Raw genomic sequence first — 22,731 nt, forward strand, 5'->3', positions numbered from 1 at the left:
TATCCCCGGAGTCACAGAATCAGCGGAGTGCGTGCAGGAATAATAATAATAATAATAATAATAATAATAATAATAATAATAATAATAATAATAATATAATGATGATGATAATAATAATAATAATAATAATAATAATATAATTAATAATAATAATAATAATATGATGATGATAATAATCATAATAATAATAATAATAATAAAATGATGATGATAATAATCATAATAATATAGTAATAATATAATAGTAATAATAATAATTAATAATAATATTAATAATATAATGATAATAATAATAATCTCCCTATATTATAAAAATGAATTTCTGTCTGTCTGTCTGTCTGTCTGTACTCTAATGCGAACCAAACGACTGGACCAATCTTCACCAAATTTGGTACAGAGATACTTCAGGTATCCGGGAAGGTTTACGACAAGACTCCAACTCACTCGGATGTACCGTTGCTGAGATACAGCATTTCAAACACAGTGCCCCCCCCCCTTAGCCAATACAAACCTGCAAGAGTTTCACTCATATTCCTACTGCAATACACACGGTCACTCCACATGCACAACCGAACACTGATATCCAAACTGAGATACACGCATCAGAGGATTAGATACACAGATCAGTACACAGTATCACACGCCAGAGGATTAGATACACGCGTCTGCACACAGTCCCACAAACCATAGAATTAAATACGCGCTACTGCACACAGTACCACACACTGAAGGATTTGATACGTGCGTCTGCACACGGTTCCACATACCGAAGGATTAGATACAGGCATCTACACACAGTTCCACACTCCAGAGGATTAGATACGCGTGTCTGCACACATTTGTACACGCCATAGGATTAGATACACGCATCTGCACAGAGTACCACATGCCTTAGGATTAGATACACGCGTCTACACACAGTTCCACACTCCAGAGGATTAGATACGCGCGTCTGCACACAATACCACACAGGGGAGGATTAGATACACGTGTCTTCACACAGTTGTACACGCCATAGGATTAGATACACGCGTCTTCACACAGTACCACATGCAGTAGGATTAGATACGCGCATCTACACACAGTTCCACACGCCGAAGGATTAGATACGCGCCTCTTCACACAATACCACACAGGGGAGGATTAGATATGTGTGTGTGCACACAGTACCACACTTTGGAGGATTAGATACATGCCTCTGCACACAGTACCACAAGCCAGAGAATTAGATATGCGTCTCAGCACACAGTACCACACAGAGAGGATTAGATACACGCGTCTGCACACAGTACCACATGCCATAGGATTATATACGCACGTCTGCACACAGTACCACATGCCAGGGGATTGGATACATGCTTCTACACACAGTTCCACACACTGTAGGATTAGATATGCACCTCTTCACACAATATCACACAGGGGAGGATTACATACACGTGTCTTCACACAGTTGTACACGCCATAGGATTAGATACACGCGTCTGCACACAGTACCACATGCCGTAGGATTAGATACGCGCGTCTACACACAGTACCACATGGGGAGGATTAGATACGCGCGTCTGCACACAGTACCACATGCCGTAGAATTAGATACACACGTCTACACACAGTTACACACTCCAGAGGATTAGATACGTGCGTCTGCACACAGTTGTACACGCCATAGAATTAGATACACGCGTCTGCACACAGTACCACATGCAGTAGGATTAGATACGCGCCTCTTCACACAGTACCACACAGGGGAGGATTAGATACGTGTGTGCACACAGTATCACACTTTGGAGGATTAGATACATGCCTCTGCACACAGTACCACAAGCCAGAGAATTAGATACGCATCTCAGCACACAGTATCACACGGGGGGAGGATTAGATACGCGCGTCTGCACACAGTACCACACGAGGGAGGATTATATACGCGCGTTTACACAAAGTACCACATGCCGGGGGATTGGACACGCGCGTCTACACACAGTTCCACACGCCGTAGGATTAGCTACGCGCCTCTTCACACAATACCACACAGGGGAGGATTAGATACGTGCATCTGAACACAGTACCACACAGGGGAGGATTAGATACAGGCCTCTGCATACAGTACCACATGCCAGAGAATTAGATATGCGTCTCAGCACACAGTTCCACATGGGGGAGGATTAGATATGCGCATCTACATACAGTACCACATGCCAGAGTCATTAGATACGCGCGTCTGCACACAGTTTCACTTACTGGAGGATTAGATACGCGCCTCTTCACACAATACCACACAGGGAGGATTAGATATGTGCATCTGCACAAAGTACCACACCAACAAGGATTGGATACTTGCATCTAAACACAGTACTACACGGGGAAGGATTAGATACAGCTTTACTCCAGGTATCCATAACAACTAATCACAGGTTTTTCACTGACATTCAAAATGAGATACACATAATCACATGACGCTTATGGACATACACACAAACAACATACAAAATACTTCAGTGCAAAATTGGACAATTGTTATGGGGCCACTACACAAACATAACATGTAATATACCCGTGCGAAGCCGGGTCCTCCCTCTAGTAATTAATAATAATAATAATCTCCCTATATTATAAAAATGAATTCTTGTCTGTCTGTCTGTTCTCTAATGCGAACCAAACGGCTGGACCGATCTTCACTAAATTTGGTACAGAGATACTTCAGGTATACGGGAAGGTTTAAGACATGACTCCAACTCACTCGGACGTACCGTTGCTGAGATACAGCATTCCAAATACAATGCCCCCCCCCTTAGCCAATACAAACCTGCAAGACTTTCACTCATATTCCAACTGAAATACACACGGTCACTCCACATACACAACCGAACACTGATATCCAAATTGAGATACACGCATCAGAGGATTAGATACACATGCCTGCACACAGTTCCACATGCCAAAGGATTAGATACACGCATCTGCACAAAGTACCACACGCCGGGGGATTGGATACATGCGTCTGCACACAGTTCCACACACCAGAGCATAAGATATGCACATCTGCACACAGTACCACATGCCATAGGATTAGATACGCGCCTCTTCACACAATACCACACAGGGGAGGATTAGATATGTGTGTCTGCATACAGTACCACACTTTGGAAGATTAGATACATGCCTCTGCACACAGAACCACAAGCCAGAGAATTAGATACGCGTCTCAGCACAAAGTACCACACGCCAGAGGATTAGATACACACGCCTGCACACAGTTCTACATGCCAAAGGATTAGATACACACGTCTGCACAAAGTACCACACGGCGGGGGATTGGATACATGCGTCTGCACACAGTTCCACACACCAGAGCATAAGATATGCACATCTGCACACAGTATCACATGCCGTAGGATTAGATATGTGCATCTACACACAGTTACACATGCCGTAGGATTAGATACGCGCCTCTTCACACAATACCACACAGGGGAGGATTAGATACATGCCTCTGCACACAGTACCACAAGCCAGAGAATTAGATGCACACAGTACCACACGGGAGAGGATTAGATACGCGCATCTGCACACAGTACCACATGCCAGAGGATTAGATATGCACATCTGCAATCAGTACCACATGCCAGAGGATTAGATATGCATGTCTGCACACAGTACCACATGCCGTAGGATTAGATACATGCGTCTACACCCAGTTCCACATGCCGTAGGATTAGATACGTGCCTCTTCACACAATACCACACGGGGAGGATTAGATATGTGTGTCTGCATACAGTACCACACTTTGGAAGATTAGATACATGCCTCTGCACACAGAACCACAAGCCAGAGAATTAGATACGCGTCTCAGCACAAAGTACCACACAGGGAGGATTAGATACGCGCGTCTGCACACAGTACCACATGCCGTAGGATTAGATACGCGCGTCTACACACAGTTCCACACGCCGTAGGATTAGATACGCGCCTCTTCAAACAATACCACACGGGGGAGGATTAGATACATGCCTCTGCACACTGTACCACAAGCCAGAGAATTAGATACGCGTCTCAGCACACAGTACCACACAGGGGAGAATTAGATTTGCGCATCTGCACACAGTACCACACGCCAGAGGATTAGATACGCGCATTTGCACACAGTACCACATGGCGTAGGATTAGATACGGGCGTCTACACACAATTCCACACGCTGCATGTTAGGTAATAGCCAGATGATAATTCCCCCAGAAGCTGCTGGTGAACCCTGGAGGGAGGGGCACAAGGGACAGTGAGCCCTAAACTGAAGCCCCCCGCTTGCCCTTCCTATTGCCAGACCCTATTCTAGGTAATAGGCGACAACCACGATGACAATCCCTCCCTGAATATGTGAAACACAAAACGCAGACAAGACGTACAACAACAAAGGGAGGTCAGGTAGCCAGGGTTCGGTAACAGGAGAGCAATGCAGTGCCAAATCGGTGTCAAGAGAATAGTCAGTAGGAAAGCCAGAGGTCAAGGATTAGCATACAAGTAATATAACAGCAAGAGATACCAGAAAGCAAGGGCAATAACTGGCACCAGTGTGACTGTGAGCCAAGAACCTGATAGGAAGAAAAGCTGTCAATCACAGGCAAGACAAAATCAAACACTAAATGAACAGAGGCAACCTTGGCAGAAGACGGGTGTGGTGCAAATCCAATTAAGGACTAGAGCCGTGTTCACACAGTGCAACTAAAAACTTTAAGCAGATTATCAAACTGCACACGCCTCCTGCGCCGCAGCATGCGAGCAGAGGGTGGCGCAGAGCCCCGAACAGGCAGAGATGTTACAGTACCCCCCCTTTTATGAGGGGCCACCGGACCCTCACCAGACAAACCAGTTCTAGAGGGATTCTGAGTTTTCCCTGCCTTGTTTTTTGGTTCTACTTGAACCACAGACGCTTGAGAACTATGAAAACATTTTTTATTCATCCGACGTTTCTGATACCACCAGGTTTTAATACCGGAGGGGCGTTCCCAACTTTTAGTAGCTGAGACCTTCTCCTCACTGACACAATCTACAGAATGTAAAGCAATACAGTGGGACGAGCACTGATCTCCCCACTTTACCAACTCCTTTTTACCCCAATCCAAAATAGGGTTATGGAGCTTCAGCCAGGGGAACCCCAAAATAACATCAGCAGAGAGATTCTCCATAACAAAAAGGCTTATGACCTCTGAATGTGTAGAACCCACTTGCAAAGAGATCAAGGGGGTTTTAAAACTGACTTTACCCCTGGCCAGTGGGGCAAAGTCCGCTCCAGTAACAGACAGAGGGGTATCAAGTGGCAAAAGCTCAATGCCCAAAGATTCAACAACTGAATATTTAATAAAATTTGCTGCAGACCCAGAGTCAACTAGGGCCTTGCCAGAAACAGATCTGTCCCCAGAGGACAGAGAGACAGATAAGATCATCTTATAGTTATTCCCACCAAATACCTGGTTGCCTGAGTGGTTCTTCTGATTACCACTCAGGCACTGAAGTTTTTGCGCAGGTGACCATGGTCTGATAGAGCAGTCTCGGATGACATGACCAGAGGAACCACAGTACAGGCACAGGTTATTCCTGAGACGATGCTCTCGTCGTGTCTTGGCGTCTATAGCTCCCAGTTGCATGGGTTCCTCACCAGAAGTGATGGGAGGAAAGGTAGGTTTATCAGAGGAGAGAGAGGAAGAGACAGAAAACTTGGAGGCAACAGGCCCTACTCTCTCTTTTAAATTTTCCCAAATCTTACGGTCAATACGGACCGCCAAAGTCATGGCCTGCTCAAGAGTCGGGGGATCTGGGTGACCAACCCAGAGCTCCTTAACACGATCACATAGCCCTTGTTTAAAGTGAGCCTTTAGCGCGGACTCACACCAACCTGCGGTTACACTGTACTTACGGAACTCAGAGCAATACTCCTCTGCAGAGCGTTTGCCCTGCCGCATGGTGAGGAGTTGAGTTTCCGCAAGCGCAGTGTGGTCTGGCTCAGCATAAATAGAGCCCAGGGACTTAAAAAAATTTTCCAGATCAACCCACTCCTCAGCCTCAGCAGGGAGTTTAAGGGCCCAAGCTTGTGGGTCCCCCTGTAAAAGAGATATAACCACTCCCACCATTTGGGCCTGAGTCACATGTGGATTAACACGAAAGTACAAGCGACAAGACTCCCTGAACGTCTCAAATTTTGCACGGTCCCCTGAGAAACGGTCTGGGAGTAGCATCTTGACCTTATAAGGTGCCAAAACAGCTGGGGATGGTGCAGCAGCCTCAATTAGGGTCTGAACCTGTTTAGCAAGCTCAGCTACCAGGCCGGTCAATCCCTCCAACTTGGCTGCAAAACACTGAATAGGATCCATGCTATCTGTAGGGAAGCAATGGATGTAGGTTTTGGGCCAGTTATTCTGTTAAAGAAAAACCAGATGATAATTCCCCAGAAGCTGCTGGTGAACCCTGGAGGGAGGGGCACAAGGGACAGTGAGCCCTAAACTGAAGCCCCCCGCTTGCCCTTCCTATTGCCAGACCCTATCCTAGGTAATAGGCGACAACCACGAAGACAATCCCTCCCTGAATACGTGAAACACAAAACGCAGACAAGACGTACAACAACAAAGGGAGGTCAGGTAGCCAGGGTTCGGTAACAGGAGAGCGATGCAGTGCCAAAACGGAGTCAAGAGAATAGTCAGTAGGGAAGCCAGAGGTCAAGGATTAGCATACAAGTAATATAACAGCAAGAAAAACCAGAAAGCAAGGGCAATAACTGGCACCAGTGTGACTGTGAACCAAGACTAAATAGGGGAGGAAGAACCCGCCCTGAACCTGATAGGAAGGAAAGCTGTCAATCACAGGCAAGACAAAATCAAACACTAAATGAACAGAGGCAACCTTGGCAGAAGACGGGTGTGGTGCAAATCCAATTAAGGACTAGAGCCGTGTTCACACAGTGCAACTAAAAACTTTAAGCAGATTATCAAACTGCACACGCCTCCGGCGCTGCAGCATGCGAGCAGAGGGTGGTGCAGAGGCCCGAACAGGCAGAGATGTTACACCGCAGGATTAGATACGTGCCTCTTCGCACAATACCACACGGGGGAGGATTAGATACGTGTGTCTGCACACAGTACCACAAGCCAGAGAATTAGATACGCGTCTGCACACAGTACCACACAGGGAGGATTAGATATGCATTAGAGATGAGCGAACAGTGTTCTATCGAACACATGTTCGATCGGATATCAGGGTGTTCGCCATGTTCGAATCGAATCGAACACCGCGTGGTAAAGTGCGCCAAAATTCGATTCCCCTCCCACCTTCCCTGGCGCCTTTTTTGCACCAATAACAGCGCAGGGGAGGTGGGACAGGAACTACGACACCGGGGGCATTGAAAAAAATTGGAAAAAGTCATTGGCTGCCGAAATCAGGTGACCTCCATTTTAGACGAATAGTGGATTTCAAATCCGGGTCATATGAGAATGTGAACTTTGTGACTATGAGACAGGGATAGCTGTACAGGCAGGGATAGCTAGGGAGAACCTTTATTTAGGGGGGAATGTTATTAAAAATAACTTTTTGGGGCTCTATCGGGTGTGTAATTGTGATTTTTGTGAGATAAACTTTTTCCCATAGGGATGCATTGGACAGCGCTGATTGGCCGAATTCCGTACTCTGGCCAATCAGTGCTGGCCAATGCATTCTATTAGCTTGATGAAGCAGAGTGTGCACAAGGGTTCAAGCGCACCCTCGGCTCTGATGTAGCAGAGCCGAGGCTGCACAAGGGTTCAAGCGCACCCTCGGCTCTGATGTAGGAGAGCCGAGGGTGCACTTGAACCCTTGTGCACCCTCGGCTCTGCTACATCAGAGCCGAGGGTGCGCTTGAACCCTTGTGCACACTCTGCTTCATCAAGCTAATAGAATGCATTGGCCAGCGCTGATTGGCCAGAGTACGGAATTCGGCCAATCAGCGCTGGCTCTGCTGGAGGAGGCGGAGTCTAAGATCGCTCCACACCAGTCTCCATTCAGGTCCGACCTTAGACTCCGCCTCCTCCAGCAGAGCCAGCGCTGATTGGCCGAATTCCGTACTCTGGCCAATCAGCACTGGCTAATGCATTGTATTGGCGTGATGAAGCAGTGCTGAATGTGTGTGCTTAGCACACACATTCAGCTCTACTTCATCGGGCTAATAGAATGCATTGGCCAATCAGCGCTGGCCAATGCATTCTATTAGCGTGAACTGAGTTTGCACAGGGGTTCTAGTGCACCCTCGGCTCTGCTACATCAGATTGCTACATCTGATGTAGCAGTGCCGAGTGTGCATCAGATGTGTAGTTGAGCAAAACTGACTCAGCACTGCTAAGTCTCTGCATTCACATAGGAATGCATTGGCCAGCCTTCGGCCAATCAGCGCTGGCTCTGCCGGAGGAGGCGGAGTCTAAGGTCGGACCTGAATGGAGACTGGTGTGGAGCGATCTTAGACTCCGCCTCCTCCAGCAGAGCCAGCGCTGATTGGTCGAGTTCCGTACTCTGGCCAATCAGCGCTGGCCAATGCATTTCTATGGGGAAAAGTTAGCTTGCGAAAATCGCAAACTGACAGGGATTTCCATGAAATAAAGTGACTTTTATGCCCCCAGACATGCTTCCCCTGCTGTCCCAGTGTCATTCCAGAGGTGTTGGCATCATTTCCTGTGGTGTCATAGTGGACTTGGTGACCCTCCAGACACGAATTTGGGTTTCCCCCTTAACGAGTTTATGTTCCCCATAGACTATAATGGGGTTCGAAACCCGTTCGAACACTCGAACAGTGAGCGGCTGTTCGAATCGAATTTCGAACCTCGAACATTTTAGTGTTCGCTCATCTCTAATATGCATGTCTGCACACAGTACCACACAGGGAGGATTAGATATGCATGTCTGCACACAGTACCACATGCCGTAGGATTAGATACATGCGTCTACACACAGTTCCACACGCCGTAGGATTAGATACGCACCTCTTCACACAATACCACACAGGGGAGGATTAGATATGTGTGTCTGCACACAGTACCACACTTTGGAGGATTAGATACATGCCTCTGCACACAGTACCACAAGCCAGAGAATTAGATTTGCGTCTCAGCACACAGTACCATATGGGGGAGGATTAGATACGTGCACCTGCAAACAGTTCTACACGGCAGAGGATTAGATACATGCGTCTTTACACAAAACCACACACCGGAAGATTAGATACACGCCACTGAACACAATACCACACAGGGGAGGATTAGATATGTGCCTCTGCACACAGTACCACATGCCAGAGTATTAGATACGCGCCACTACACACAATACCACATAGGTGAGGATTAGATACCTGCGTCTGCACACAGTACCACAGCAACAAGGATTAGATACTTGTGTCTAAACACAGTACTACACAGGGAAGGATTAGATACAGCTTTACTCCAGGTATCCATAACAACTGATCACAGGTTTTTCACTGATATCCAAAATGAGATACACATAATGACATGACGCTTATGGACATACACACAAACAACATACAAAATACACCAGTGCAAAACTGGACAATTCTTATGGGGCCACTACACAAACATAACATGTAATATACCCGTGCGAAGCCGCGTCCTCCTGCTAGTAACTACTAATAATAATAATAATAATAATAATACTATAAGTCTATGAAACTAATAATATATTAAAATAATGTAAAAAACAAATTCTAGCAAATTCTTCAATCCAGTTTATTTTTACCTCTTCCCACAGTTTTTTTTTTCATTCTCCATTTTTTCGTTTGAGATTTCCACAGATTTACAAAGTAAACATTTTTGCATAAAACGAGATGAGATATCAGTCAGTTCCTTCGAGCCTAAAGATCTTCAGGTAAGATGAGACTGAGCGTACGTGTGATATTCAGGGTATAAGTATTTATTTGGTATTGTATGAGGAGGTGATCAGAGGTCCAGGGCAGCTGCGTCTACCCCCACCTACAGCGCCTGGCGAAAGTATTCGCCCCCTTAGAACTTTTCAATCTTTTGCCACATTTCAGGCTTCAAACATAAAGGTATAAAATTTAAATTTTGGGGGGAAAAAATTAACAATAAGTGGGAGACAACTGTGAGGTGGAGCGAAATGTATTGGCTATTTTAAACTTTTTTAACAAATAAAAAACTGAAAAATTGAGCCTGCAGAATGATTGGTCCCCCTTGTGGTAATACTTTGTAGCGCCCCCTTGTGGTAATACTTTGTAGCGCCCCCTTGTGGTAATACTTTGTAGCGCCCCCTTGTGGTAATACTTTGTAGTGCCCCCTTGTATTAATACTTTGTAGCACCCCCTTGTGGTAATACTTTGTAGTGCCCCCTTGTGGTAATACTTTGTAGCACCCCCTTGTGGTAATACTTTGTAGCGCCCCCTTGTGGTAATACTTTGTAGCACCCCCTTGTGGTAATACTTTGTAGCGCCCCCTTGTGGTAATACTTTGTAGCTCCCCCTTGTATTAATACTTTGTAGCACCCCCTTGTGGTAATACTTTGTAGCGCCCCCTTGTGGTAATACTTTGTAGCGCCCCCTTGTGGTAATACTTTGTAGCGCCCCCTTGTGGTAATACTTTGTAGTGCCCCCTTGTGGTAATACTTTGTAGCACCCCCTTGTGGTAATACTTTGTAGCACCCCCTTGTGGTAATACTTTGTAGCACCCCCTTGTGTTAATACTTTGTAGCGCACCCTTGTGGTAATACTTTGTAGCACCCCCTTGTGTTAATACTTTGTAGCGCCCCCTTGTGTTAATACTTTGTAGTACCCCCTTGTGGTAATACTTTGTAGCGCCCCCTTGTGGTAATACTTTGTAGTGCCCCCTTGTGGTAATACTTTGTAGTGCCCCCTTGTGGTAATACTTTGTAGCACCCCCTTGTGGTAATACTTTGTAGCACCCCCTTGTGTTAATACTTTGTAGCGCCCCCTTGTGTTAATACTTTGTAGTACCCCCTTGTGGTAATACTTTGTAGCGCCCCCTTGTGGTAATACTTTGTAGTGCCCCCTTGTGGTAATACTTTGTAGCGCACCCTTGTGTTAATACTTTGTAGCGCCCCCTTGTGTTAATACTTTGTAGTACCCCCTTGTGGTAATACTTTGTAGCGCCCCCTTGTGGTAATACTTTGTAGCGCCCCCTTGTGGTAATACTTTGTAGCGCCCCCTTGTGTTAATACTTTGTAGCGCCCCCTTGTGGTAATACTTTGTAGTGCCCCCTTGTGGTAATACTTTGTAGCACCCCCTTGTGTTAATACTTTGTAGCGCCCCCTTGCATTAATACTTTGTAGCTCCCCCTTGTGGTAATACTTTGTAGCGCACCCTTGTGTTAATACTTTGTAGTACCCCCTTGTGGTAATACTTTGTAGCGCCCCCTTGTGGTAATACTTTGTAGTGCCCCCTTGTGGTAATACTTTGTAGCACCCCCTTGTGTTAATACTTTGTAGCGCCCCCTTGCATTAATACTTTGTAGCGCCCCCTTGTGGTAATACTTTGTAGCGCCCCCTTGCATTAATACTTTGTAGCTCCCCCTTGTGGTAATACTTTGTAGCGCCCCCTTGTGGTAATACTTTGTAGTGCCCCCTTGCATTAATACTTTGTAGCGCCCCCTTGTGGTAATACTTTGTAGCGCCCCCTTGCATTAATACTTTGTAGCTCCCCCTTGTGGTAATACTTTGTAGTACCCCCTTGTGGTAATACTTTGTAGCTCCCCCTTGCATTAATACTTTGTAGCTCCCCCTTGTGGTAATACTTTGTAGCGCCCCCTTGTGGTAATACTTTGTAGCGCCCCCTTGTGGTAATACTTTGTAGCGCCCCCTTGTGGTAATACTTTGTAGCTCCCCCTTGTGTTAATACTTTGTAGCGCCCCCTTGTGCTAATACTTTGTAGCGCCCCCTTGTGTTAATACTTTGTAGCGCCCCCTTGTGGTAATACTTTGTAGCACCCCCTTGTGTTAATACTTTGTAGCGCCCCCTTGCATTAATACTTTGTAGCTCCCCCTTGTGGTAATACTTTGTAGCGCCCCCTTGTGTTAATACTTTGTAGCGCCCCCTTGTGTTAATACTTTGTAGCTCCCCCTTGTGGTAATACTCTTTAGTGCCCCCTTGTGGTAATACGTTGGAGCGCCCCCTTGTGGTAATACTTTGTAGCGCCCCCTTGTGTTAATACTTTGTAGCGCCCCCTTGTGGTAATACGTTGTAGCGCCCCCTTGTGGTAATACTTTGTAGCGCCCCCTTGTGGTAATACTTTGTAGCGCCCCCTTGTGTTAATACTTTGTAGCGCCCCCTTATGTTAATACTTTGTAGCGCCCCCTTGTGGTAATATTTTGTAGCGCCCCCTTGTGGTAATACTCTTTAGTGCCCCCTTGTGGTAATACGTTGGAGCGCCCCCTTGTGGTAATACTTTGTAGTGCCCCCTTGTGGTAATTCTTTGTAGCGCCCCCTTGTGGTAATACGTTGTAGCGCCCCCTGTTGCTGTGATTACAAGTCGCTCGGGCTTTGTCTCTATCACTTTTGCACAGACTGACATTCTTGCCCCTTCCTCCTTGCAGAACAGCTCTCGCTCAGTGAGGTTGGATGGAGACGTTTGTGCAGCAGCAGCATCAGCTCTTTCCACAGATTCTCGATGGGATTCAGGTCTGGACTGTGACTTGGCCGTTCTCACACCTGGAGACGATTATTTGGGAACCGTTCCATTGTAGATTTTGCTTTATGTTTGGGATCATTGTCTTGTTGGAGATAAATCTGCGTCCCAGTCTCAGGTCTTTTGCAGACTCCAGTCTCAGGTTTTCTTCCAGAATGCTCCTGGATTTGGCTCCATCTTCTCATCAATCTTAACCGTCTTCCCTGTCCCTGCTGAAGAAAAGCCCAAACCCTGATGCCGCCCCCACCATGTGTGACAGTGGGGATCAGAGGGTGTTCAGGGGGATGGGCTGCGCTGCTTTTACGCCAAACATATTGTTTTGCATTGTGGCCAGAAAGTTGTATTTTGGTTTCCTCTGAGCAGAGCCCCTTCTTCTACATGATTGGGGTCTCCCCGGGGGCTTGTGGCAAAGTTTTAGACATTTTATGGATATCTGTGAGTAATGACTTCTTCTTGCCGCTCTTCCATAAAGGGCAGATCTGTGCAGTTTACAGGGACTGATTGTTCTCCTATGGACAGACTCTCCCTCTACACCAGCTGTAGATCTCTGCAGGTCCTCCAGAGTGATCCTGGGCCTCTTGGCTCCATCTCTGATCAGTCTTCTCCTTGTTTAGAGGGACGGCCGGGTCTTGGTAGATTTGCAGTGGTCTGATCCTCCTTCCATTACAATAGGATTGTTTGCACAGCGCTCCTTGGGATGTTTAAAGCCTGGGAAATCTTTTTGTATCCAAATCCAGCTTTAACCTTCGCCACAACAGTATCTGGGAGCTGCCTGGCGTGTTCCTTGGTCTTCATGATGCTCTCTACACTTTATACAGATCCTGAGCCTATCACAGAGCAGGTGCATTATACGGAGACTTGGTTACACCGGGGGATTCTATTTCTCATCATCAGTCATTTAAGACGACATTGGATCAGTCAGAGATCGGAACTGAACAGAACAGAGTGAAAGGAAAGGGGCTGAATAATATTGCACGCCCACGCTTCAGTTTTTTATTTGTTAATAAAGTTTCAAATATCCAATACACTTCATTCCACTTCACAATTGTGTCCCACTTATTGTTGATTCTTCCCCCTAAAATTATAATGTGATATCTTTATGTTTGAAGCCTGAAGTGTGGCAAAAGGTTCCAGGGGGCGAATACTGTCACAAGGCGCTGTATGTGCAGTAGCGCCGCCAGGTTGACCACAATTGGAGGTATCTGTCATGTCTTCTCTCCGTCCAGCTAATTAATTCCTCGAATTTTGCTATGTGGTGGACCTTCTCTTATCCGTGAGCAATTGTTGGTGGGGACATTTACAGCCAGTAGAGCGGTCTCCATGTCTTCGCTGCCTTAAAGAGGATCTTTCATGGTTTGGGGCACATGTGGTTTTATACACTGCTAGAAAGCCGACAATGCGCTAAATTCAACACACTATCGACTTTCCTGATCTGTGCCCCCGCTGAGGAGCGATTGGTGCCGGTACCGCAGCTCTTCATTGTCAGAAGGGTGTTTCTGACAGACAGTTAGGAGCCCCTCCTCACAGTAGGGTCTATTGCACTGTACTGTGATGGGGGGGCTTACTACCCAGCCATGATACTGAGCGGTGAGGAATGCCTCCCCATTACTCATCTATGGGCGAGTACTATCAGGATGGGAGGGGGCCTTCCTCACCGCTCAGCGCCATGTGATAGAAAACAAATAGAAATCTAGGGAAAGAGGATTGATAGTGAAGGGAAAGTATAGGGAGGAGCATGGGGGAGGTGCTGCAGCGTTGTTAGCAGAAAGAAACTTAATACACATTGCAGTGCTCGCTGCCGCTCATAAGGCTGCTGAAACCTCCACACTCTGCCACTGGGTCAGTGTATGGCCTCCACACCCTCCTGCAACCTCCACACTCTGCCGCTGGATCACTGTATGGCCTCCACACCCTCCTGCAACCTCCACACTCTGCCGCTGGATCACTGTATGGCCTCATATGGCGCCTGCAACCTCCACTCTCTTCCACTGGGTCACTGTATGGCCTCATATGGCGCCTGCAACCTCCACACTCTGCCACTGGGTCACTGTATGGCCTCATATGGCGCCTGCAACCTCCACACTCTGCCTTTGGGTCACTGTATGGCCTCCACACCCTGCTGCAACCTCCACTCTCTGCCTCTGGGTCACTGTATGGCCTCCACACCCTGCTGCAACCTCCACACTCTGCCTCTGGGTCACTGCATGGCTTCCTCCCAGTGTTTTACATCACCATACAGGTCTCTGCAGCCAGGAAATGATGATTCACATAAAAGGAGAGGGCTTCAGATGACATGTGCTTGTGCTGCTGCCTGTCTGTGTTATGGCACACAAGGGCTAAATCTCCTTTCATAGAGGTCATCTGACATGCTGATACAGCTCATACGTCAGAGAGCCTATATCTTAGAAGGTGCAGCGACTGGTGCGAGCGGCCCTGCAGCTTGATGTGTTTCCACACGGAGCAACGACTATTACATCACCATTTTAGAAAACAATTGCCTTAAAAAGTAGAGATCTTCAGTATTTTCTACTGTCCCTTGGCACTGATACACATCCATGAGGGAGAGCAAAGACGCCGTATATACAAGCTAAAGCCGCTCCCTTGATCCAACTATCGGAGGAAGGGCATTTCCATTAGCCATAAGTGTATTGTGCATGCGCAGCACTGTCCTATTACCAGGGCTTATTTGGGATATTACAAGAGACCCCTCTCAGAGGACGTCACTCGGTCAGCTAGTGCAGTATACAATGATGAGCTGATCTGCAATAATCACAGGGGAACCGGTCCACAGGTAGGTATATCCACCAACAATGACTTAAAGAGGAGCTCTCACCACCTGCGGCACATGCGGTATTATATACCGCTGGAAAGACGACAGTGCACTGAATTCAGCGCACTATTCCTGTTCTGTGCCCCCGGTGAAGAGCTATCGGTGCCGGTACCATAGCTCTGCACTGTCAGTCAGGAACGCCCTTCCTAACAACCGTGCCTATAGCGCTGTACTGTGAGAGCGGGGAGGAACGACCCAACCCCTCCTAATAATACTCCTCCATAGATGAGTACTGGGGGGGGTCCTCACCGCTCAGCCTCATCCCTGGGCGGTAAGCAATGACCGCTCTCACAGTACAGGCCTATAGACACTGCTGTGAGGAACGTCCTTCTAACAGAGAAGAGCTGCAGTACTGGCACCGATGGCTCTTCACGGGGTCATACAGCGGCAAAGCCAATAGTGCCCTGAATTCAGCTTTCTAGAGGTGCATAAAACCGCGTGTGCCCAGGTGGTGAAAGGTCCTTGTTAGGTCAAGTTATGCAGATCTGAGGCAATGCTGAGAAATCAGAAACCATAACCCGTATCAGTGCACTGCAATATAATGAGAAGACGGATAACTGTGTATATGGCAGGCTCGCCAGTGTAATGATGGTGATCTCATACTGTTACATGGAAGGCTACGGCCACCTCTGACTCACCGCTATTTAACCTCTGCTTGACCTCCAAGAACTGATTCTTACTACTCATTAATTTATGACACTTAGTTCTCTCCTTAGTCAGTTTCGGCTCAGATGTGATTGTGAAATAGACAGGGAGAGACGCTCTGCAGGGGGAGCGACGAATAGCAGTATACAGGCAGGAATATCACACCAACAGCTCTTATAGGAGATAAACCTACATCTACCACTGCTTGAAGATTGTATATACACCATCAGTATATATACACCATCTGTATATACACCATCTGTACTCCATCTGTATATACAATCTTTTTGCAATTAATTTTCCCAATAGTCCTTGTTAGGGCTCCAATTCCGTACCACTTTTCCCCCAATCTACATTTCCCATCTCCGGTTATATACGTGTTTTCAGCTCAGTATATACTTCTAACATACAGAGGTATTTGCCCATCTCCTGTTATATACTAGAAATGCGTAAGCCTAGTGCAAAGGGACGAGGACGGAGCGTGGAAATGCAGCTGGGGGCCAAGGCCGCGGTCAAGCTACTGCAGATCCAATGGCTACTGGTGAGGGGCAGCCAGCATTGCGCTCATCCACAATCCCGGGCTTGATGGCAATGTTAAGCAGGGTGCAGGGTACAACGCTGACGAGGCCGAGGCACCAGGAACAGGTGTTAGGCCGGGTTCACACGGAGTTACGTGCCGCGTGATTTGGCACGTAGACGCCGCGTGACCCTTTGCGTGCCGTACACGCTCCCATTCATTTCAATGGGAGCGGGGAGCGTATGCGCCGCGCTAGTTTGCGGCCGTGCATTTATTCACGGCCGCAAACTAGCGCGGCGCATACGCTCCCCGCTCCCATTGAAATGAATGGGAGCGTGTACGGCACGCAAAGGGTCACGCGGCGTCTACGTGCCAAATCTCGCGGCACGTAACTCCGTGTGAACCTGGCCTTACAATGGCTAGCGGATAATGCTTACAGCTGCTTTTCCACCAGCAGTCAGCCACTACCTCCAGTCGTGTTCCTACCCAAGAGTCTGCCCCTCCTTCCTCCCAACATGCAGATTCTTCCCAGCAGAGTCATCCCACCCTTGCCCCCAGCCAGGAGCTGTTTTCGGGTCTTTTTTCCACTCTTCGACTCTATTCAACCACTTCCTGAATCCCAGGAGCTAACAAAACTTTGTGTGTCCTGATGCCCAAACATTGGAGCATCCGCCATCTCCTAGCGATTTCGTGATTGTGGACCTGCGACCAGCATTTCTCACCTACAGTGATGATGACGATACACAGTTGCCATCAGGGCAAGCTGTGGTTATGTGCGGTGTGCAGGAGGAGGAGCAATTGGAAGAGGAGTTGGTGGACAACAAGGAGTGATGTCTAGTGGGGAAAGCAGTGTAGATGTGGAGGCAAGCGTAGCACCAAAAAATGTGGCTAGAGGCAGAGGCATGTCCAGAGGCAGAGGACAATTGCTTTAGAGAAGCCAGGCCAGAGCCAGCAAGGCTCAAGATGTTCCCTGTCCTAGCCACTCGCGAAATACTCCCCCATTGAGACCACGTTCCTCAATGGTGTGGAGATTTTTCAAGGTATGCGCGCAGGACAAACTGAATGCAGTTTTCACACTGTGCAACTCAAAACTGAGTAGGGGCTCTGAGAAGAGCAACCTTACCCCCTCAGCCATGCGCCGTCATTTGAAAGGCAAGCACTGGGCTCAATGGGAAAGAGCAAACACAGGACAAGCGTCATCCGGCGTTGCCGCCACTGCCTCTCCCACTGTTTCCAGTGCTGGTGCTGCAGTCCAGACCACCAGCCAGTCCAGACCAACATCTGCCTCTGACAGTTTGTGGAGTTTACCCTCATCCGCCCTTTGGGCTTGCACCATCATGCGCCTCTTCCCAGCAACTCAACATCTCTCAGGCGTTTGATCGTAGGCAGAAGTACAGCGCAAGCCACCCACATGTCCAAGCCTTAAACAGCCACATCTCCAAACTGCTGGCCCTGGAGATGTTGCCATTTAGGCTCGTGGAGAGTCAGGCCTTCTGTGACCTGATGGCAGCTGCTGCACTTCGCAATGCCATCCTTAGCCATCACTACTCCTTGTGTGCCATCCCTGCCTTGCACCAGCACGTGTCCCATCACATCAGTCGGGCCCTGAGTTCCGCACTTTGCACAAAGATCCACTTGACCACCAATGCGTGGACAAGTGCATGCGGACAGGGACTCTACATCTCACTGACGGCACACTGGGTGAATTTAGTGTAAGCTGGGACAGGGTCACAAACTGGAGCGGCCTACCTCCTCTCCCCGCCCAAGTTTCCTGGCAGGGGTTCTGAACCACCCTCCTACTCTTCCTCCGCCATTGTAACATAAACCCAAGCTGTGATCTGGAAACGCTGCAGCACTGGTGTGGGGAGACATCCGCAGGCCATGCTGAAGCTCGTCAGCTTGGGCAACAGAAAACACACTGCCCCCGAGGTGAGGGATGCCATCCTAGAGGAGATGGCAATGTGGTTTTCGGCGCTGCACCTGGGCCCACGCATGGTCGTGTGTGATAATGGCTGGAACCTGGTAGCGGCTCTGGAGCTTGCCAGCCTCCAATATGTTCCATGCCTGGCCCATGTTTTCAACTTAGTGGTGTAACGGTTTTAAAAAACATACCCCAATGTGCACGAGATACCGGTCAAAGTGCGGCGCTTGTGCGCCCACTTTTACAAGTCCACAGTAGCTGCTGCTAGCCTGAAAACCCTCCAGCAATGCCTCCATCTGCCTGAAGCACCAGCTGTTGTGCGAGGTCACCACATGCTGCCACTCAACATACCATATGTTGAGCAGGGTGTATGAGCAGCAGAGAACCTTGATGGAGTACCATCTCCAAAACCCAAGGGTTCCTCAGAGTCAGCACCCGCAGTTTCTGCACCATGAATGGCCATGGATGGGAGACTTATGTGAAATCCTACGCATCTTTGAGGAGTCCACCAAGAGGGTCAGCTGTGACAACGCATTAGTGAGTGTCACAATCACAATCTTGTGTGTGATGCGAGAATCCCTCATTGCTATCAGGGATAGTGCAGATCACACTGAGGAGTCAGGGACAGCAGCAGATCCATCACAGCTAGATAGTCAGAGCACATTCCTGTCCGCTTCTCAGTGTGGAATGACGGAGGAAGAGGAGAGGAGGAGGATGAAGTGGCATATGATGTCATTGTCACACAGGAGGCTAGCGGGGAAGTTCAGTGCGTCCCATTGCTTCATCGCGCATGGGGCGAAGGGGATGAGGAGGAAGAGGAGGAAATGGAGAGTGAGCCTTCCAGTGGGTGCAGCGAAGTCATGCCAAGTAACACTCTGGCACACATGGCTGACCTCATGTTGGGTTGCTTTTCTAGTGACAAACACATTGTACACATCATGGAGAGCAAACAATACTGCATTTTTGCAATCCTCGACCACTGGTATAAAAATAATAGCTCTAACTTAATTTGGAGGGATCACGAGAAGGGCCAGAAAAGTAATTTTTGGAGGTCTCGCCACATCACACACATACACAATGACAGTTAAGGGTGGGGGCTATTGGATTTCCCATTGTCTATGCCATCTGTGGTTTTGATGGGCAACGTGATTTAAAGGGGTGCTTGTTAATGTTTCTTCAGCTTCAAATTTGTGTTCCTAATGTAGAGGAAAGAAGGTTTCCAGGTATTTTTCCACTTTCCATAGAGGTTCTATTGAGTGTGGAGTGTGTAGTTGTTAGGCTGTGATAGTGGGGTAATACAGTGACTTGGGCTTGTTAGATGCCCCCAGACATGCTCCCCCTGCTGTCCCAGCTGTTTCCAGAGGTGTTGGCATCATTTCCTGGGGTGTCATAGTGGACTTGGTGACTCCAATTGGTTGAATTTTGATTTCCCTGAAGCAAGCTTTTTTTTTCCCCCATAGACTATAATCGGATTCAATATTTGGTCAAATATTGAGGTCTATTCGAATTGAATTTTGAAATGTTGAATATTTCACTATTCGCTCATCTCTAGTAACAACCTTTCATGTATCTTGTCCAATGAATAAAATGTTACCCTAGTCGGGTGTTGCGGTAACATGAAAGACACTTCACTCTCACTGATAAGGTGATCATTTTTTGCCACCATCAAGATTACCTTAAGTTCTAACAGATAGACATTAGTAGGGTCACTAAGAAAGATTGTATAACATCTAGTGTCTTCAGGTATAGCTGTACACGTCCTGATGTAGCCCGGTCTATCTGTGATCACTAGATTGTCCAGGGCCATTTGGGATCTGCCCCAGCTTCTCCCCATCTATATTCCTATTAGTGTGATATCTTCCCCTTCTCTTACTATTTGATCTGGACTGTTCATTATCTGAACTTTCACACTCAGATGAAGAAGGCTCAGTCTTAAGATCCTGCCTCATCCGTCTCGGATCCTTCAGTTCTAGAGCATTTCTTTTTTGCGCTTCCAGATTCCTCTACAGATTCTTCCTCGTCTTCGTCCTCCTATTCATCCTCATCCTCATCCTCATCATCATCTTCCTCCTCATCTTCAGATTCTTCCTTTTTAGAAGGAGCAGCTTTCTGTCCTTTAGCTACAGGAGGTGCCACTTCCATTGGCTCCTCTTCCTCATCTTCATCCTCAGATTCTTCCTTGGATGGCTTTTTTTCTGGTGTTTTCTTGGCAGTAGGTTTCTTAGCAGCAGGCTTTTCCTCTTCATACTCTTCATCATCATTGTCATCCTCCTCCTCCTCCTCTTCTTCAGATTCCTCCTTTTTAGCTACAGGTTTCCTTGTGTCCTTCTGAGCAGTTCAGACACGTGATTTATCCATTGACTGGTACTACATATCGACCATAGGCACGGTGAAACTAGCCAAGGGAGCAAAGGCACAAGAAGGCCCCTTCCTCCATGGAGGTGTAAGAAAGTGATGAAGAAATGGATGAAAGTGAAGAAGTTGTGGTTCCTGGGAAGACACCAGATAGGAAGGTAAACACCAGGAAAGAAAGCTGCCGCTCCAGCCAAAACAGCAGTCACACCTGGCAAGAAGGGCGCTACTCCTGCAGGAGCCAAGAAGGAGGAGGAAGAATCTGAGAAGGAAAAGCCAGTTACCAAGAAACCTGTAGCTAAAAAGGAGTCATCTGAAGAAGAGGAGGAAGAAGAGGATGATGAAGAGTCTGAAGAGGAAACGCCTGCTGCTAATAAACCTATTGCCAAGAAAACACCGGCAAAATAACCATCCAAGGAAGAATCTGAGGATGGAGATGAGGAAGAGGAGCCAATGGAAGTGGCACCTCCTGAAGCTAAAGGACAGAAAGCTGCTCCTAAAAAGGAAGAATCTGAAGATGAGGAGGAAGATGAGGACGAGGATGAAGAGGAGTAAGAATCTGTAGAGGAAGAAATGCCGAAAAATAAAGCTACTCCAGAAATAAAGCAGCGAAGTAAATGATCTGAAGCCTTGACTGTTTTTGTTGCCGACTTGAATTCTACTAAGGAATTTGATGAGCTAAAGCTCCTGCTCTGAGGGAGTGTCCACAAAGAAGAGTCTACCGCTGCAGGATTCCCGTATTGGGGCGTCAAAGAAACTTGGCCATGTGGAGTTCACTTCTGTGGAAGAGGATGAGAAAGCGATTAGACTGGCCGGGGGGGGGGGGGGAGATTAAAATAGAGAAAGCAAATACTCCTGCCAAAAAATCCAGGGCTGCATGGACTCTGTTTGTGAAGGATTCGCCTAATAGCACAAGTGATGAAGATTTACAAGAAATCAAAGAATTTCACCTTTTTACAGGAGAAGAAGGAAATAGTAACAACGTGGTTTCATATGTGGAATTCAGCTCTGAAGCAGAACACGGATCAAGCTATTCCAGATAAGCAAGGCGCAGAGATTGAAGGCCACTCTCTGCTTATAGATGACTCATCCATCTCCGGAAGAGAAATCAAAGACTTCTCCCTCTTTAAGGTCAAGGAGATTCTGTTTCATTTGGAAATGTTTTCTCTCCTTTGAATTGACTTGACATTGGCACTGAGGATGTCCGCGCTCTCTCTCCTGATCTCCATACTTACCACTGCTGCAGCCCTAACCCCTTCCCTCTCCTCCCCACCTTCCCTCCGCTTCTTACCTAAATAAAACAAACCAGAGCAGTCGGATAAATTGGCCACAGCAGCCGTTTTATTACACAAAATACAAACATCAAGTTTCAACATTTCTTTAACCCTTTCCCGCCGATGGCATTTTTTTGATTTTCGTTTTTCGTTTTTGACTCCCCTCCTTCTAAACCCCATCACTTTTTTATTTCTCCGCTCTCAGAGTCATATGAGGTCTTAGTTTTTGTGGGACAAATTTTTCTTCATGATGCCGCCATGAATCATTCTATATAATGTACTGGGAAGCAGGGAAAAAATTCTGAATGGGGTGGATTTGAAAAAAAACTGCATTTCTGCGACTTTCTTACACCTTTCTTTGGTTTTACGGCGTTCACTGTGCAACCACAATGACATGCCCCCTATATTCTGTGTTTCGGTACCGTTCCAGGGATACCAAATTTATACGGTTTTATTTACATTTTAACCCCTTAAAAAAAATCCAAAACTGTGTTAATTTTTTTTTTTCTTAAAGTCGCCA

General features: G+C 47.3%; 1 protein-coding gene and 1 pseudogene across 1 annotated transcript in view; one reads left to right on the forward strand and one right to left on the reverse strand.

Annotated features, from left to right (window-relative positions):
- LOC142189468 (uncharacterized) overlaps positions 1 to 20,534 on the reverse strand; it is a 32,416-nt gene extending 11,882 nt beyond the window's left edge. The window contains exon 1 of the mRNA XM_075262151.1: positions 20,459 to 20,534. Within this exon, the coding sequence (XP_075118252.1) occupies positions 20,459 to 20,534 (76 nt within the window). The remainder of the gene's footprint in view (positions 1 to 20,458) is intronic.
- A 431-nt stretch (positions 20,535 to 20,965) lies between these two features.
- On the forward strand, positions 20,966 to 22,113 carry LOC142189548 (uncharacterized; annotated as a pseudogene).
- Positions 22,114 to 22,731: the final 618 nt, after the last annotated feature.

Source organism: Leptodactylus fuscus, chromosome 1 (assembly GCF_031893055.1).
Source record: "Leptodactylus fuscus isolate aLepFus1 chromosome 1, aLepFus1.hap2, whole genome shotgun sequence".
NCBI classification, from domain to species: Eukaryota; Metazoa; Chordata; class Amphibia; order Anura; family Leptodactylidae; genus Leptodactylus; species Leptodactylus fuscus.